Source organism: Tigriopus californicus, chromosome 7 (genome assembly GCF_007210705.1).
Source record: "Tigriopus californicus strain San Diego chromosome 7, Tcal_SD_v2.1, whole genome shotgun sequence".
NCBI lineage: Eukaryota > Metazoa > Arthropoda > Copepoda > Harpacticoida > Harpacticidae > Tigriopus > Tigriopus californicus.
Genome location: NC_081446.1, coordinates 10,483,325 through 10,501,498, shown reverse-complemented (window position 1 = coordinate 10,501,498; position 18,174 = coordinate 10,483,325). Strand labels below are relative to the sequence as shown.

Below are 18,174 nucleotides of genomic sequence, written 5' to 3'. Positions count from 1 at the left end.
AAGCCGTGGGTTACTAGGACCTTTGGAACCGATGTCCATGTTATCCTACAACTAGACGAAGCAACTCCTCACACCTCGAAGAAGACTCACACTTGGTTGGAGGGTAACTTTACATTCGGATCTGGCAACTTTGGATATTGGCTCAAGAGTTTTTAGCCCCTAAGCTCGCCAGATTTGAATTCATTGGACGTCTCAATCTCGGCAGGGGTAGTGAGGGTGGCCTGCAGCAAGTCCCAAAGTTCAATCACTTCATCGAAAAACACTATCAGGGCTGCCTGGAACACCATCCATGACTTAATAACACATTGTTACTGTCGTGCGTTTTGTGTGGATAAAAAAGAGGAGGGTTCATTTCATTGAATTAAAAGGTACGTATGTTTGTACTATTAGAATCTACTTTTAGTTCAAAAGTTTTTAGTGCAGTGGCTGGGTTAGCCAACATGATCGACTAATCATTTTTCAATCAGAGGGTTTTAGTGTTTGGGCCCACCCTGTATCAGAGCATTTTACAGGGAAATGAATTCTCTGAATACCATGAAAAATAACTGGCATTGTCGCATTCCCAATGGCTCCTACGCTTATTTTTCTTCTCATTCGATTGGAATTTGAAATTCCCTTTAAGTCATTGGTGTATTGTACTTGTTTCTGTCCGTAAAAACGAGCAGTAATCATGTTCGAGGACGTGGACGAAGGATACTCAGTTAACAAGGACCCGTATTAAGCAAAGTACGAGGTTTCATTTAGCCGCACAACTTACTCCCATATTTAGGAAAATCCATGCTCAATCTTATCAAATGTATTCAAACCTTGAATCGAATCAGTTGATTGCAAGAGGATGATCTAATGCTTCTCAATTCCCAAGAGATTTCAAGATCCTGTTTGAGTGTCAGTGGTAAATTCAAACTATTGTCCGGTTCTATGAATGGAATTTTGTTGTTAGAATTTTGACGTCTTTCTTGATCAAAACATTTCTACCGGATTCATTTTAAAAATCTACCTTACAACTTCAAGATACATGAAAGATGGAGAGTTCCTCTTGAACAATCAATCCAACAGTTTCAATGGTGCATCAAATGAACGTTTAGGGTGGTAGGAACAAACTTATTGGAATTCGTTCCTTTTTTTCAAAAAAGAAATTGTAAACACAACACATCTGAAAATGGTGTGATTTTAATGACATAGAAAAGAAATATTACTCTTAACTTATTTGTTTTTTCGGCCCCCAGAGCGACCTTAGTATTTTTCGCCTCTCTTTAGACAACTTCAGGAATCTTGACGCTCTACACAGATATCTTAACGGATATTGTTGAATGTCACAACATTAGAGTGCCTATCAATAGCAATTGGTATCCTGTCATCCACTGATTTGCGCATACAACTTGATGCCTCTTAACGTTCCACATTCGACATTCCCATAACTAGGGACGGGCAAATTGCGTAAAAAGAATCGTTGTCACGAAAGGCCACATTTTTTACACAATTGCACTTTTCACCTTTATTTTCCCCTATTCAATTTTTTGCACCTTTTTTTGCACATTTAGACGAACAATATTGTTTTGGTTGAAAACAGAACTTTCTTGGCATTACATAGAATTGGTTCCAATATTTGAAATCAAAGCCTGCCGCCAAAATAAAGATGAAAAAGCTGGCATTTGAGCAATTGACGTCAATTATTAAATTCTGCAGACCAAAATAAGGTTTTCGTCTTGACCTGCTAGGAATTCCATTCCCAGTAGCAGTAAAGAAGTCTGCAAAAGAAAGCAAAGTTTTTCACTTTTGGTTGGGAAAAAAGTGACAACAAAAATGGAACGAGCCAGTTTCAAATCCAAACAGACAAGTTAGGCAAGGCGCTCAGATAGTTAAAAAGCTCCAAAAGCACACTATAGCTGCTTTCCTTACCTCTTCCAAACTAACTAATTTTTCTTTTTGAGGAGGAAAAATTGCAACTTTTCAAGAGTGATTCTCCTATTATGCATTTTCAATGACGCGCCAAACCTCTTACCAAATAGATTTGGCCAAGAATGGAAGTAATGCAGTACTTGGCAAAAAATAATATCTGTGCTCATTAGTGAAATATATTTTTAACAATTAAGAATGAAAGGTTACAATTCGTCTATGACTGAGCTGAGCCCCCCTCCTCCCCCCCCTTAATAGGAGAATCATTTATTTTCAAAGTTTTAAACTTCTTCATTTTGTAAAATTTTCATGTAAATTGTTGTTTATAATTCAAGATGATTGACATTGGAATTTCCGGATTGTGTAGTATTTGGCCCATTTTTCGCTCTGTAGTTAATAAAACACATCTGATTCACTTTCAAGGAGTGCTTGGATGTTTCTGGCAACCACTCACATCAAAAATATTTTAGAACTTTACACGAATTCTTGTCACTTGTAATTTTTATTCGAACAAGTCAGAATTCATGGTTCGTCCATCTTGTATCACCCGTTTACCTCAACATAACTTGGACAACTGAAAAACTTGAACAATAGGAAAAAAAACTGGTAGACAGGAATTCCTCGAGCTACAGTTTAAAACTAGCCATATTCCTCCCTATAATTTCCAATGCCTATGGCGAGGGAATTTGCTTGGCTTGGAGAGCGTGACCATTATTTTTTTTCAATTTCTGGTCGGGAGGTTCAGTTCAATGGTTTCTAAAATTTCCGTTATACTATTGGGGTACATACGTAGTTGAGCATCTCCAGTCCAAAATGATTTTCTTGGTCCGTTCCAAGGATTTTCAAGAAAAGCCAAAGACCCCTTCTCCTTCAACGGAGAGGATGGACAATAAAGAAGAAAGTAACGCCCACGATGGTACAATATTTTATTCAAAAAATGATTATCGTTGTCTCAGGTTAGCACTGAAGAATATATCTTTGAACTTGACACCATCCCAGATGGTTTTATCTATTTCAGGGGTGATTTTGACTTTAGAAGATCAGTCACATGCTTTTGATTGTAAGTTAGGGGTTGTATCAGGAAAAAAATATGACCCATTTGTTTCCTTGTGGTCCTTCGAACGGAGAAAATACATCTAGAGCATTGACTGTTGTCATGGAAAGAGAAAAAACATTTAGAATCACGATTCCCTGGGGAGATATGGTCTTTGGGATAAGAGATTAACTTCTAGCCTCACTCCAAACATTTTACAGCATATAATTAAATACAAAATAACATAAAAAGAAGGAAAAAAAGCTACTTTTCCTTTTCCCAATCCTCATAAATTATGTCTTTTCCAGTATCTTGTGCAGTTCCATTCCAGGTAAATGGCAGTTGCATGTGGTCACTCCTTATATTTGGGGCTATCCTTCTAATGGTCATAGCAATATATCTGAGTATATCATTCAACAGATTTGAGCACGAAAGTGAGGGAAGAATGGTCAAATATATTTGTATTCTTTGCAGAGAAAGGCCACAACATATCATCAACTCCAGACGATAGAGCCTTGCTTTTAGGGGCCACATGCACCATGCACGCTTTGGGTAGAGGGACATCGTGAACAGCGATTCTAAGATCAGCCTTTGAATAAAGCGCTTTGGTGTAATTTCAGAACGTGTTATATCGTCTTTTGGCAAGATCGTTTTGGTGCTTACGGAATAGATATGCCATGTTGGGGTTTGTATTTCCTTTTAAAAGTACAACACGTTGTAGAGGTGATTATGAAACGAAATTTCTGTAACTCGTGGTATTAGAATGGGTCTTGGCTTATAGACTTTGGCAAGAGCCTTGGGTACGTATGGGAGCCATGAAAGAAAGATGAAAGTAATTCTCATACCCGTCGGTCTATTTACTTTGATTCCCTGTTCGATCTTTTCTTTCAATTTTGTTCAGATTGAGGTATTGTATGGCAAACGAAAAATAATTTTATTCCGTTAAACCTTGGTTTCATTACGGCAATCATATTTTCATGAAAAGATGGATTCATTTTCGGAATCCTCCTCCTTCATCTATCGATAACAACAATGACATGCATACAGTTTTTTTTTTCATTGCGCAACAAGCAAGTAAATCAAGGAGTACGTAAATAAATACGTACATATATTGTAAATGCGCATGAGGATCTCGGTTCTTGTGGGATAGAAATGTTGCGGGTAGTAAAATGTTTTTGAGGGAAAAAGAACTCGAGTGTATTTGCTCGATCAACAATGTCTCTGAGCACTCTCGGGCGTCACCAAGAACAGACTATCTGTCGGCTATTCAAATAAAGTGACCATTTGGGACTCAACCAGTTCAAATGGTTCTCAGACACGTTTCAGCCACAAGATTAATGCAAAGCCATTCATCCCAGCGGATAGGAAGGTTTCCTAACCAATAATATTGACGACTGATGCTCTGAAAAATGCGACCCAAGGTTAAGGCCGGCAAATGATCGAATCAATTTTGAGTCTGTTGTCTTCCGCTCTTTGTCACAACCGACATTTCCTCTCTTCATGATCACAAGGAACCATTAGCCTAATGGCTGACACAAAAAACGACTCAGCACAAATCTGACTCTGGGAAGTACATACAGCTTGAGCCGTAGATACTTAATCCAATTCTGCACGGGTCTCTTTTGGGGCTGGTCGAGTTGATGCTAATCCTCATTGGATCGTCAATGTACGTAGAGGCAGTCACACTCGGTTTGGGATCTCCGAACCAATACCGTTCGTGTTTTCCCGACTGCTTTGTGATAAGGTAATAAACGTGGTGGTCTCATCACAAACTACCTTTTTCGCATCCGAATTGAGCGCTTTCAATCGGATGTGATTGGCAGGATGATTGGTGGAGCCTGGGCGGAAGGTACTGCGACAGCTCATGTTCCGATTGAGTGCCGTGTTGTTCAGGGAATTTGCTCGCACTAAAGGCTCACATCCCATGGCTCTGACACATGAATCCGGGACGTAAGTGTGAATCCATATCTTGCGGAACTTCTCTCCGCCCAAGAGATACACCATGAAGTTCAACGAGGAGTTCAAACATAACAACAGGTGGGACAGTTCCACAACCTTATTGACGAAGGCAGATGTGTAGCAGGGCTTGACGTTCCGGCAAGAGAGGACTTCGAATAGATCCGGGATAAGCTTGAAGGATTGGCAAGTGATGAAGAGAACCGAAATGACAACCAGCAGAACACCCAACTTATGCTCTTGGCGTTGGTTCTCAAAGTATTTCATCTGCTCTTCGGACATGGATTGGATCTTTTGTGGAGAGCTCACGTCCTTGAAGGGCGTCTGCTGACTCATGTTGAACATAATCTTTCTGCGGAAACGCGACGACTTGATGATTTTGACGACAATAAACGAGTTCATGATCACAATCAATATGTAGGGTACAAATTCGATGAATATGAATTTGCTCCAGAACACATAATACGACACATAGTAACTGTTCAGTCTCAACGCGGTCCCTTGAATCGAGGTCAAATTCGTCTCAGGGTCCGTGACCGACGTCACTTCAAAGAACTTGGGGATGTTGTAGGAAATGGCAAAGATGGCCGTGCCCGGCACGAGCCACTTCTTCAAGATTTCAAAGTCCTTGAAGGGCAAAACGATGGCGAAGAACCGTTCCATGGTCACGGATAAAGTGGAGTAAACAGAGCCCACTCGAAACACATGAGTGAACCCGTAGCAGACAGGCATAATCTTTAGGAACACATTGGATTTGTACGTGCTAGATAAAGTAGGTAAACCGAAGGTGAGAATGGCCATGATGAGAAATAGACCATCAAATAAGGCCAGATTGGTCAGAAGGCTCGAAAACAAGCCCTTCACCGAGCCTTTGAGCAGGACATACACGCTCATTGCATTTCCAATGAAACCGAAAGTAGAGATGGACGTCAGCAAGATGCCTTCGGTGATGAAGCCAAACATATTGGTGGGGTTGTCATCACCCTTGGTGGGTATCAAGGAGTCGTTTAGATTCTCCATTTCCGATGGCAACGGGTTCAAAGTGGATTCCAAGTAAGTTTCATTGCCCATGATGGAATCTGAAACGGAAATGAACAGCCTTTAAGTTCTGCCTAGTCCCCATGATCGTGCTCGCTCAAAGTCCGTGGAGAATCGTTCAACTACCAAGCAGTGAAACTGTAGCAAACGATTGAACAACTCAGCTCAGATTCCCTCCGTCAAGATCCAATGTCCCTGTCATGATAACCGGAGGCCTTGTTTTTTAATTAATCACGACCCAATCACCTTTTTGGGGAATTTGCTTTCGTCGTAGCAGTACATGAAAGAGGTCAATATTGATTGCCGGCAAGGATAGCAGGTTTTGATTGTGAGCCCACATTGACTTTTTACGTAAGCTTGTTTCGATTGCGCCATGGGTGCTCTCCAAAGATCGGATAAAAAAATCCACTATTGTGCAATAATTGCATTAAGTACCAATTCCCTCATACGATATCTCCATTGCAGGATCACAGAGTCTTCATTCACAATAAGTAGAAAAGTACGCAGACATTTCTGATTAATATGTCAGTAACAATATCCTGGGAAGGAATGTGAGAGTTGGTGGCGTTTTCCGTGTCAGATATCACTCTGAAAAGGACGATCTACACACCCGGAGTAAAATAGTTGTTAGGCATGTTAGGCATTGACCGTAAAAGGCCTACAAAAATGGCCACCAAAGGGATCAAGGTAATCCTCGAGCACGTTTGGCATTCCTTGTGATCTCTTTTAATAACTCAACCCCATCTTATTTGTTCAACGTCAATGTTTTATCCTTTAGCTACATGATCGCAGAACAAACTCTGCCAAGATAGGGCAATCCTATTGCAAAACGTAAAAGGAATTTAAAGAGAAAATGGAGCCCAGAAAATGGAAACTGCCCTCGTTAAAGATCCGGTTTCCAATGAATAAACAGGCCTGAGTCTGCATTTTTTACGTGGCCAGTCTCCAATTGAGATGTTGGATTCAGGGGAGAGATAAATTGGGATAAGCCATGTTGGAACGGCTTTAAAACAACGACTGGGAAAGTGGATCAGATTGTACGACGGAGATAAGATACTTTTGGGATAACTAACCGAATTAAGGACTTGAGCTTTGCTGCTCGACTACTAAATTAATCGCTGATCAATGTACCAAGGTAGAAAATCTTGAATGTTCCTTCCGTTCCTTCACTTTAAAAACTTAGCGACAATTCCTGTTCGAATTTGTAATTTCTTCCTCATTTCTTAACATTTGCGCTTAACACGCACCCAAATACACACATACTTAACAAAAGCTTGATTAAAAATCAGTTAGAACGGAGACGTGGAGAGGTGGTTTGTACTGTTTACTGTCATGGTAAACGTCTTTGGTTCGATTCTCCTCCCTGACCATTCCCACATAAACACGTTTTTGAAGCTAATCACACCCACATACTGGAGACCAATCTGGTACTGGGCAATGACACGCCCTATTTTTAAGGGAATTTGTAAAGGGATAACAGGATGGCGAGGCTGAAACCTCGGACGCTAGCACCCAAACGCAGAATGTTTCTTTGTTGGAAATACTTTTGTACATGAATTTAAAAATTATGGAAAAAAATATGCCCACATGCAAACCCACGCTCGAAAGTTGGCCAGAAACTATGGAAAGTCTTGTCCATCCGTTCATTGAAGATCAAACATTAGGTTCTTTGATGACGCTTCTCAATGAAAACCACTAAGGTTTGTCAAGAAAAGACGGTCGTCATACAAACAGATGGGAAGCCAATTGAAGCGTGTCTGATGGAAAAGCGTGCTTTGATTTGGCCTTGACACGAACATGGTTTGAGGTGGGAACCCTACAGTCGGGTCCCTAATTTGATTCGAATCGGCTCCCCTCTTATTATTGAGGGTTGCATTCGACCTTTAGAGGCCTTGAAATTATTATGAAAAGCCCAAAGGACGAGTAGGAAGTAGTCGCTCAACTCCGAGGGTCAAAGAAAGATGACAGGATTGTCGAAACATTAGTGTTAAAGTCTTTTTGGCTCAAAATATTTATTATAAACGCCACTCGATCTTCCACCAAAAAAATGAATGAATTGTACAATTACTGATATAAGCCTTGTCCAGCCATTGACGCCCTTAACATAGCGTTCAATTTCAACGACAGGCAATCATAAGTCCAGTATTACAATCGTAGGTTGGCTCTCGGTCATTGTGTGTACTTAGCGCCCTTAAAAAGGCTCTGAATGAAAATCGCAACTGTGATTTCTCTAAAAGTTAGAAACTACGTTGCTCCTCCTCTCATCCGTATATTTTATTTCGATCATCATCAAGACGGACAATACGTACTATAAATATTGTGTTCTTTCTTAAAAATCTGCAAAGAGGTGAGACATGGCCTTAAATTTGGAAGGATCCACGAAGAAACAAAAGTTGCCTTTTTGGCCGAGATTATTTGTTTTGAATTGGGGAAAAATATTGAAAAATTTGAGAAAAGCCAAAGAAGATGTAAAAATTGAATATGCAAAATGTTTGTGAAATTGAATCTAATATTTCAATTTTTGTCCTGCAAGTGGGCTGTTGGCCAATTAACCAGAGAAATGCTCCTGAAAGCGATTGCTTTACTTTTCGGTGTTTCTGTAGGGCCATTTAGAATTTGTCAACTTTTTCGTCATTTTTCACTTTTTCACATTGCGCAAGATAAATTAGCTCAATGAAGACAACTGATGAATTGGGTGTTGGAAAAAGGCTATCAATCAGAAATTCAATCCAGAGATAGACAACATTAATTGACCGAGGTTGCGTATCCATGACTCACATAGATAGTAACAAGCTCAAAGCGACCAAAAAGAGTGGAAATTTAGTTTCAAACCAAGGAAAAGGCATGGAGTTTTGCTAAAGTACCCTAGTATAAAAAGGACGCAACACACTTTTAGAAATTAGTCATATGGAACTTGTTTGTGCTATCTTGATATAACCACGATTTTCTACTCTGTCAACTTCAACGGACGAACGAGTGAGGATAAATATCAATGTTAGCTGATGCGGTGTTTGATGAGGTAACGGGGATATCTCTTTTTTGATTGGGCCACCCATCATTACCAGATTGCTGACTGAGCGAGAGGGCTGTCATCTGACCCACATTTGTTTTTGTTTATTGCGACTCTTCGTCATGTCAGATTGTAAGCACCCTTACATGTGATTCCAGTAGCCTGGCAAAGGAGCTACACTCGTAGATAGCATCCACTCCTGGGTTGCCGAGCGTAATATGGCCTGGAATGCAATGAAATTCTGCTCTATGACATTAAGGTCAATGCCTTTGAACACTCCACTCCTAGGTAATGCAGGTCAAGATATTGAGCAGGTCTCGTTCATGAAGGATTTAGGTGTTGTCCTCCAAAATAATGGAAAGTTCGATAAACATGTCCAGTTGAAGGTGAGTAAAGCTTTTCAAATGGATATGTCGCACGTTTAAGTCCAGAGAGAGCATCACGATGCTAACTCTGTACAAGTCGATTGTCCAGCCACATCACAGGAATGAGAGAGCTCTCGTATTGGGAGAGACTAAAGAAGTTGGAACTGTACAGTGTTCAGAGAAGGTGCGAAAGGTATCTGATACTGTACGTCTTCAAAAGCATCCATGAGCTTTGTCCCAAACCAGGATTTAGGGTCAATGCTAGTGACCGTAGAGGCTTAATGTGCGTATTTAGAGCACCTTCAAGTCCTCGAGAATCCAGGCTAGTTCGAACAATGAAGTCCACTTCTCCCCTTTCTCGTGCTCCTTAATTGTTTAATTTGCTGCACTCAAATATTCGTAGAGAATGCGTGGGCCTTGTTAATCCGGTTGCATCTTTCAAGTCCGACTTGGACAAATTTTTAGATAGCATACCAGATCAACCCTACATTCAAGGACTAGCTCGGTCTGCCAACTCAAATTTGTTGGTAGATCAAATATCATATAAGAATTAAAGAGTAATCAAAAGGACGAATAATAATGTTTCATTTTAATAGTGCTGGGGATTGCATTCTTTGTCGCGGTTAGAAAAGCCCGTGAAAAATCCAAACAAATATGTGTTCAAAGGCCTCATATCCAAGATTTCAGGAACTTTGGAGCTTTTGTCAACGGAGAAAGGCCAATTGAAAATCAGCGTTTCTCATTCCGTCACAAGGTGGGTCAGGTGAAAGGAGAACTGGACCACAATCGTTCTTTTGATTGATTGTGGTGAAGCATATATTCGCCTTAACAATGATTGAATAGAGTTTGAAATTGCTCTCAGATTGACAAAAATCCCTCCTAAAATTGACACCTTGGCCCTCAATTACCCTGCAAATATTTGATTTGAAAATAAATGCAATGATTTGGCTAGAATCAGAAATAATGTTTTCACCGAGACTCAATCAATTCACCATTCCGTCATCGTTGATCGATCTAAAGATATTGATCATCTCTAATCGAAATTTACCTTCTCCGCCAACATTCGTTGCAAAACAATGGCAGAAGTTATGCGTAAACTCGAATTGGAGGGTTAAACTTTGCAGACGTAGCAATCAGGCCAGATGTCTTTTTTCAAGTTGCTGCCAACATTTGTGAAGTGGGGCCCTGTTTCCGAAATGGCCATTGGGAGCCAGGGGTCTGGTTCTGGCCATTCAAGGGTCCTCAGATTTGAGGTTCAAGTAGCCAATCCAACAGCTTCTAATTTTGGTCGATCAAATCCAAACCAGTCTTTTGTGGAGTTAAAGACTTCAAGTCGTTAGTAATAGGATTTAACAAAAAAGCGTCGGAGGTTGTAACCTGGGGTTACCCATATACGTTTTCATTTGGCTTTGACACTGCTAGGGGTATGTTTGAAGTCCCTTAGTTGTCAGCCTTAAAATGTGACCCGATCTTTATTCCGTCTTACGAGGCTTGTCTCTTCCTTTATATCTTAATTTGCCTTTATTTTCCAAGTTTTCTGGTGACCTGATTATTGAAAAATCATAACATGTCATCAGCACGATGTCAGCCATCACTTACATAGTCATTTTGATAAAGCCCTTAGTCGGGGTGTTTATCTTTGGGGATCATTTCCTGTGGTGAGGATAATCATGAATACTCTTGACCCCTCCGGTCATCGATACGTCACATTTAATGTTGCCACAAAAGTAACAAAAGAATATAGCTAGCTCGTGTCATTGGCCTTCCAACTCAAAACAAGGCCAATCTAAGGTCTAACTCGTGTGTGCTCTGAATACAAATTAGTCTTTTCGAGTCCCAGAGAACCAGTTTGAATGTACAATTGCTATCAGCGTTCGGGCAAAACAGACGAGCCAGGGTTGTTTCTAATCATATTCATGAAGCCTAACTTATTTATAGGCAAGAGGATTGATGCATGCCAAAGGCGAGATAAAAGCGAGAGAAATGCCTCAGCAGGCGGTCAAGAATATGTTGACCCATAGCGCTGAATCATAATCAGTTCAATACAAGCTTTCACAACGGTAAAGAACCATCTCTTGTCATGTCTGATTCTGAACAATGATCCAGTGTGCTAAACACACATTCAATACCGTCTTGCTACAACTCCCTAGAACATGCCCGAAGTTTACATCTCTTTTTCCGCTCGTCAGTCCATCTTTTAGATATTGGAGCCTCTACAGTAATACAGGGTGCCCAAACAAAACACGGAATCGATTTTGTCAATCTATGGTGGCTTATGATTTTATTTTAGAGATCTTTTGAGAAAACAAAAAAAAAAGAATGTAGATGAGAATGTCAGATGAGCCGCTGCACAACGTCCTGAGGCAAACGGTTCTTGGAAAGGAAGCAAAACGGCAGGCTGATGGCCACGTTAGAAAAGTCTTCGGGTCCTTCAGGTGGGCCATGGTAGGCTCAGATGGTTGTCATTTCGAGGGATGAATGGCGAATCAAAAAGAGACAAGTTATTTTTACAACCATTTTGTCGTCACTCTTATCATTCATGATGCAGGTGGCTTCTAGGCATCGCATATTTTTTTCTGCGTTTTGCTTGCGTACGGTGTACACTACTCTCGTTTCGTTTCGTTGTCAGCTCTGGCAATATGTTGAGACTCTCAAAACGTGTGAGAGAAACGGCTCCTTTTCCCAAGTTGCCTGATAGTCGCACAAGCAAATCTTTAATAACTGGAACGAAAGCGATTGATTTTGAGATAATAGGCGTGGAGTAATAATGCATCTGTGAGAAGGGCCAGGAAAGCCAAAGTGAAGTAAATACATCCAAAGAGGTTTTCTTCACAATGTACTTTCATTGGCCGTTGGGTTGATTACAAAATCTATGTAGTGGATGGTCTATGAAGTAAATGGATCTTCCCAACATGTTAATAGTTCAGAGGGTAGACACTGATACTAGGGAAAGGAAGATTGGGGAACCATTTTGACAACCTTCCCACCTCTCAATTAGATGCTAGATAGATGTGTGTGAAAATTTGGCCAATTGGCTTGTCAGTTTTTTCCTTCTAGCCATTAACGCCATGCTCAAAGGATGATCACCGCTGACCCTCTGACCCTTGAGCTTAGCCATTCCAAGACTGCCAAAGATGGAAATCAACCGACCCCATTCAGAGAGGAGACCGCATTGATGTAATGGTTGTGCCAGTTGGGCTTTCAAATGAAACGTTACGTGTCTACAATTAAGGCCTTTCTAATGGCATTTTTTCCTCCCTACAGATTTCCGTCCGTAGCGGTCTGTCGCTCTTCAATGCAAGGCCTCGGAAGTGTAATGTGTGTGATGCCAAACCGAATCCTGTCTGGATTAGATATGTCGGAAGGTTGACTGGGTGGAACAACAACGCTGGAACCGATGATCTCAAGCCACTTGGTGCCTCAAGCTACTCACAGTGAAATCCTCTTGGGACAAAATGAGTGGAAGAAAAAGCATGTGCCCCACATCAACTCTGTTAGTCTCCTGATTTGAATGTAGTGTGGTTGAATGAAAATACGTGCCCATTTTCCTATCAACAACAAAGAAAACGGCACTTTGTTGTGATTTATGTTGATCTTTGAAGATCTCTTAAAGAAGAATGGGCTTCCTGCGTTACACGAAATAAGCTCTCCGTTTTGCACTTCAGAGGGTGCTTTGTGAGTTGTCCGGAAAACTAATTTTAGCAATCTACCGTGCCTGATCCCCCATCTCGTTTGGGTTGTCTGACATTGTAAGTAAGGGTCTCTATGATGTCCTTAACTCGACAATAGTTTTGGGGGAACATTTGATGTTCACATCTAAAAAAAATGTTTGCAAACTTTAAGGGCATAATTGGGTAGTGCGCACTGCGTCGAATTTACGTCGAGTTCCATACTGGCGGTCGGCTAACTTTTGAGTCATAAATTAATACAGGGTGGTCAAAAATAGCGACAATTTCATCTTTACAATTGAAACATGAATCGAACAAACATTCAAATTAGAATTTCACACTTAAATCCCTTGGACATATGCGAGGGTAGTCTTTTCACAAGCCATAGTTATTTTCCCCTATCAAAGAGAGAAGAGATCATTTCGCGAAACCACCGTAAATTGCCACTGCTTGGAAAACTATTGCTGTTCTGGCGATTGAGTATAACTGAGTTTGTTGGCCTCCCATCCCAACATGGATGGCGTTCGTCTAAGTTTGGAGGCCATGTTGGTTGCAAATAAAGGCCATTTTTCGCCTTTGTCCTTCAGAACCACATTAGTTAGCTGCCCTAATTTCCGAGTAAGGCCGTTTAAAAACTTTCAAGAGGCACTAAGAGAAGTGTTTGTATGCATTTATTTCCTTAAGAATTGTGACTTCAGCAAATTAGGAAAGCAATCTTATTTTGTAGAACGTCGATTTCTCTTTGAGACTTATAATAAACGGAGGAAGGGGTAGTTTGGGAAGCAAATAGTTTGAGTTGATTTCAAGAAGCTTCGAAAACCATTTTGGCAAAGGAGTTCAAACCTGATTTGATGATCTGGGGAAAGCAGACAAGCTGCCAAATATACTTGCTGGTTCATTGGAATAACAGATCTAAATCTAATGAAGCGTAGCATTGGAATTGAATGGAACACAACTTTTTTTTGCGTCCATTTCAATTTCCTGCTTTCATAAGAGTGAATTCAAGCATGTTTTCAAGAAAGCTGGAAAAACAGCTTGCCATCGTTTAAAGAACTGAAAGAATGATGGGTAAAATATCAAACTGAAATTTTATAATCATTGAAAATGTCCGAAATCGTTTGCTGCGCATTTGATTAAAAAAGAGTTATGGTCTGTTCCCTCAATCGCAATTTTTATTGACAGACAGAAGGTACAAATCAAATACAAAAAAAGAAAAAAAAATATTCTTTTTCTATCCTACTATTATCTAATTTATTTTGCCTTTTTGGCATTTTTGCCCCCCATTGGCCCTAAACATGAAAAGTTTTCATTGGTGTCGTTGATCAAGAATTTGTCATTAGATAAGCGGCGTAAGATTTTATAATAAGGATTATGCCTCAGCAGCTTCGCGAGAATAATGCATCTTAACTATGTCTGTAATCTTATGTGAATTGTATATTAATCGTTCACAAATTCATTCATTATTGCCAGAAGCACGGCGTCATCAGAAATTGATCTAATTTGCCCAATGGAACTAGACATCATGATTACACACATTTGCATCTGTACAATTGAAATAGCAACGAACTTTTATATTAACTAGGGAAATCCTTGTTCCGGGATTTCCCATTGGTTTCTATCATGATTGACATCGGTGCAAAGGTTCGTTTAGAAAAAGCCATGCTGTTTTTCATTTCTTTGGCCATGAAAATATACTTCATTTTTTTTTTTGAGACGAGGTCCTTCGAACTAAAGGGAACTTTATAGGGAACATTCTCCCACAATGTTTGGCACAAAAGAGCTGTGCCAAATTACACCATTGCAGTCAAGACCGAAATTTCCGTCATCTTTTAGATGGGACACCAAGAGATGCCCATCCTTTGAATTGCCTTTGCTTTCCCCAGAATTAGTTTCCGTTCCCACAACCCCTCTTTTGTAGCTCGTTCAGTTAAAGGTACTATGGAATTAACCCTTTACTGACAATCTTGGATGGAGTAAATGAGGCAGGTTCTTTTCTAGGCGTTGTAAGTATGTCCCAGCAACTGTACCTCATTGTAATCAACTTTGTCGTCCGACAGTTCAATTTTCATATCAAAGTACAAATTCCGACTGCTTTCGAGAAGATGAAAAACCAAGCAAAGAGGGCCTTTGTTACCCTTGGCAACTTTAGTGTACCCTCTACTTGTATGATAAACAATTCAATATGGAGACTCAAGCACACTTTAAGACATCATTTTACCATGAGGCAATGATGATGGGGAAGTGAGACGATGTAAGTACGATCAGGGTCGACAGGAATCGTTTAGGGATGTGGCTCAAAGCCAAGTCAAAAAGTTCACCTGTGGCCCTTTTGCCAAGGGCCCTTATAAATCATCCGGTTTGAATAAGTGAGTCGTTTCAAAAATGCCTAAAGTCTGCTCAATCTCACGCTTGACAAGCTGCTGTTTTCAACATACTGGCTTAAATCATCTTCATTGATTTCCTAATTTTATGATAAAGGTTCTCAAAACGCTGTTTCACTGTTTAGATTGTATAACCGTATCCAAGGTGGCCTCCAGCGTTGAACCACAAAGATAGGGGTTAAAGTGATAAATCCAATGGTAGTCACAAATCATATTCTCCACGCGGCGTGGTGGTTAGCTCATTTCCCTAAGGTGAGAGAAGATCCTTTTTCTCCAAAAGAGACTTTTAAACGCTAACCGCACCCACAGGGGAGAAGCAAGCAGAAAGCGAACAAGATCCTCCCTAGCAGAATATGGAATTGGACGATGTGATGTCTGGCTTTACTGGCCGGACTTGTGTAAATCCTCAGAACCTAATAACCAAAACAAACAAACAAAAACGTATTCCTTTGAAGGATAAATGACCTGGAAATGAGACTACGTTTTCAAAAGCATACATGAACTTTGTCCCAACCCACGTTTTAGGGTCAATTCTAGTGACCGTAGAGGTTGAATGTGCGCGTTGAGAGCACTTTCTAGCCATCGAGAATCCAGGCTAGTTCGAACAATGAAGTCCACTTCTCTTCTTTATCGGGCTCCTTCACTGTTTAACTTGCTTCCCTCAAATATTCGCAGAGTATACGTAAGCCTTGTTGATCCGGTAGCATCTTTCAAGCCCGCCCTGGACCAGTTTTAGATAGCATTCCAGATCAACCCTACATTCAAGGACTAGCTCGGTCTGCCAACTCAAACTCGTTGGTAGACCGAATATAATGTAAAGATTGAAGGGTAATAAATATACAAACTATATCCTTTCATATTAATAGTACTGGGGTTTATATTCCATCATATAAAGCTAATGAAAGGTAATAAATAGACGAATTATAACCTTTCATTTTAATAGTAATTGGGGATTACGTTCCCTGTAGCGGTTAGAAAATCCCATGAAAAAGCAAACTAAAGAAAAGTAATGTAACTTCATCCTTTAGCATTGAACTACTCCGGATGAAAAGTTCAAATGACCTCCCCCCAAAAAGTGGGATACATCATCATTCTCTTCCCGCTTCAATGTCCAAAATACTAGTGTTCACATTTCACACCCATCGTCTTTTTACAATGATGACGTCGTCTCCGACGAATGTCACAAGAAGGATCCGTGATGGATAATGTTAACATTGAGGAAAATATCTTAGTCATGGAACACTTTTCCATGCTTCCAATGGAAATGGAAACCAAGTTTCTTCCTTTGTGTGATACGAAAATGCTTTGATGAAGGTGTCCAACGATAAAATGACTTCTACAAATTTGGCGATAAATCTTGAGCATATTCTGACATCTTTATTGCTTTGCGAGACACATCATTGACACGAAATATGGAAGATTAGTTTAAATTTATTTTGTGAGTTCGAAAGGTACGTTAGTTTGATGGAAAGAAAAGTTTGTTGAATGAATTTCATAATGTGATTTAGGAACTAAAATGATACAATAACAAACCTCAGTACACATAAATGTCCTATTTCTCCAAAGCTTTAGGCTAGGCACCAAAAATTCTTGATGATGAATAAGAAGCTTCTTAGTTTGTAGATTTGTGCAATGTATTCAAATTGATTGATCGAAGGTAAACTCAATCTTGAACGATCTTTTGCCTATTATGAAATTGTATGGAACTGACACTGCAATATAGTGTAATTAGTGTATAGTGTAATTATATAGTGTAAATAAAGGCATTCATTGACTAATACTGTTGACTTTCGAAATCGCCCTCTACCGGCTCGAGAGCGCAAGACTGGAGATGATTATCAGTACACAAGCTCCGAGCTTTTGTAGGATTCTTATTGATTTTCTTTGACTTTTCCTCCCCTCTTTTTAGCCACCCCTCATTGGTTGGCGCATTTTTGGCACATAATTGGGTGTCCACTAATTCATCATTTAAGTCTCTTGCTTGTTTGGTTTGCGAGTGTTGCCTAAACCAACCATAATGGGGACGTTTAGGCAAGCTCTGGCAGGTTCCTTTGTTTGCTGGTACCAGTAGCAGCGATGCAAGTTTGGAGCTTCAAACATGTTTTTGAGAAGTTGACCCTTCTTTCACATTACTATATGAGGAACGCTCAGCTTCGTTAAAACCAGTTCGAAACGCCAATTTTGCATCACTGACATTGGCAGGCAAGTTTGTTTGCTGGTACCAGCGCTTGCCTAAATGTCCGAATAGCCCAAAGAGTCCGTTGTAGTAGTCTTTATCCCTACCATTTTGTACTCTTCTGATGTGACCCGAGGATACATGGGCACTTGGGTAAACGTTATTCTCCACCGACTAGTTTGCAGTGCTACTTTTTTAAACTTAACCTAACCTTGTCAAACCTAACCTAACCTTACCTAACCTAACCCAGCCTAACCTAACACGATATTAATAGCCTTTAAGGTCTCTCTCCAAATCTTTCTAACAGTTTGTCACAAATTTAAAAATGTGCACCGCCAACTAATCGGTGGAGAATAACGTTTATCGGGCACTTGCCTTCTCCCTCTCTTTCCCCTTTTTTTTTAGCTCGTGTCATTCACAGGGTGTCTGTTTCTAAATCATAAAATCTGCAATTTAATTTCGCCAAAACTTTATTGTGAGAGCTCTTCTCGATATTGTCAAAAGTTAAGATTTGATGTACGGATAAACATTTGCACTTTCTAATTATTTCCAAACCATTTCAGGAGCTGGTGTAGCCGAGCGGTCTAAGAGGCAGCGCTAACAAGGCAAGAATCCTCTCCCTAGGTGTCGTGGGTTCAAACCCCGGCGCCG

General features: G+C 40.2%; 1 protein-coding gene across 1 annotated transcript in view; it reads right to left on the bottom strand.

The window, feature by feature from the left end:
- Positions 1 to 2,844: 2,844 nt before the first annotated feature.
- Positions 2,845 to 18,174, bottom strand: part of LOC131884035 (FMRFamide receptor-like) — a 34,602-nt gene continuing 19,272 nt past the window's right edge. Inside the window, exon 2 of the mRNA XM_059231668.1 lies at positions 2,845 to 5,964. Coding sequence (XP_059087651.1) covers positions 4,610 to 5,956 — 1,347 coding nt within the window. The 5' untranslated portion in view covers positions 5,957 to 5,964 and the 3' untranslated portion in view covers positions 2,845 to 4,609. The remainder of the gene's footprint in view (positions 5,965 to 18,174) is intronic.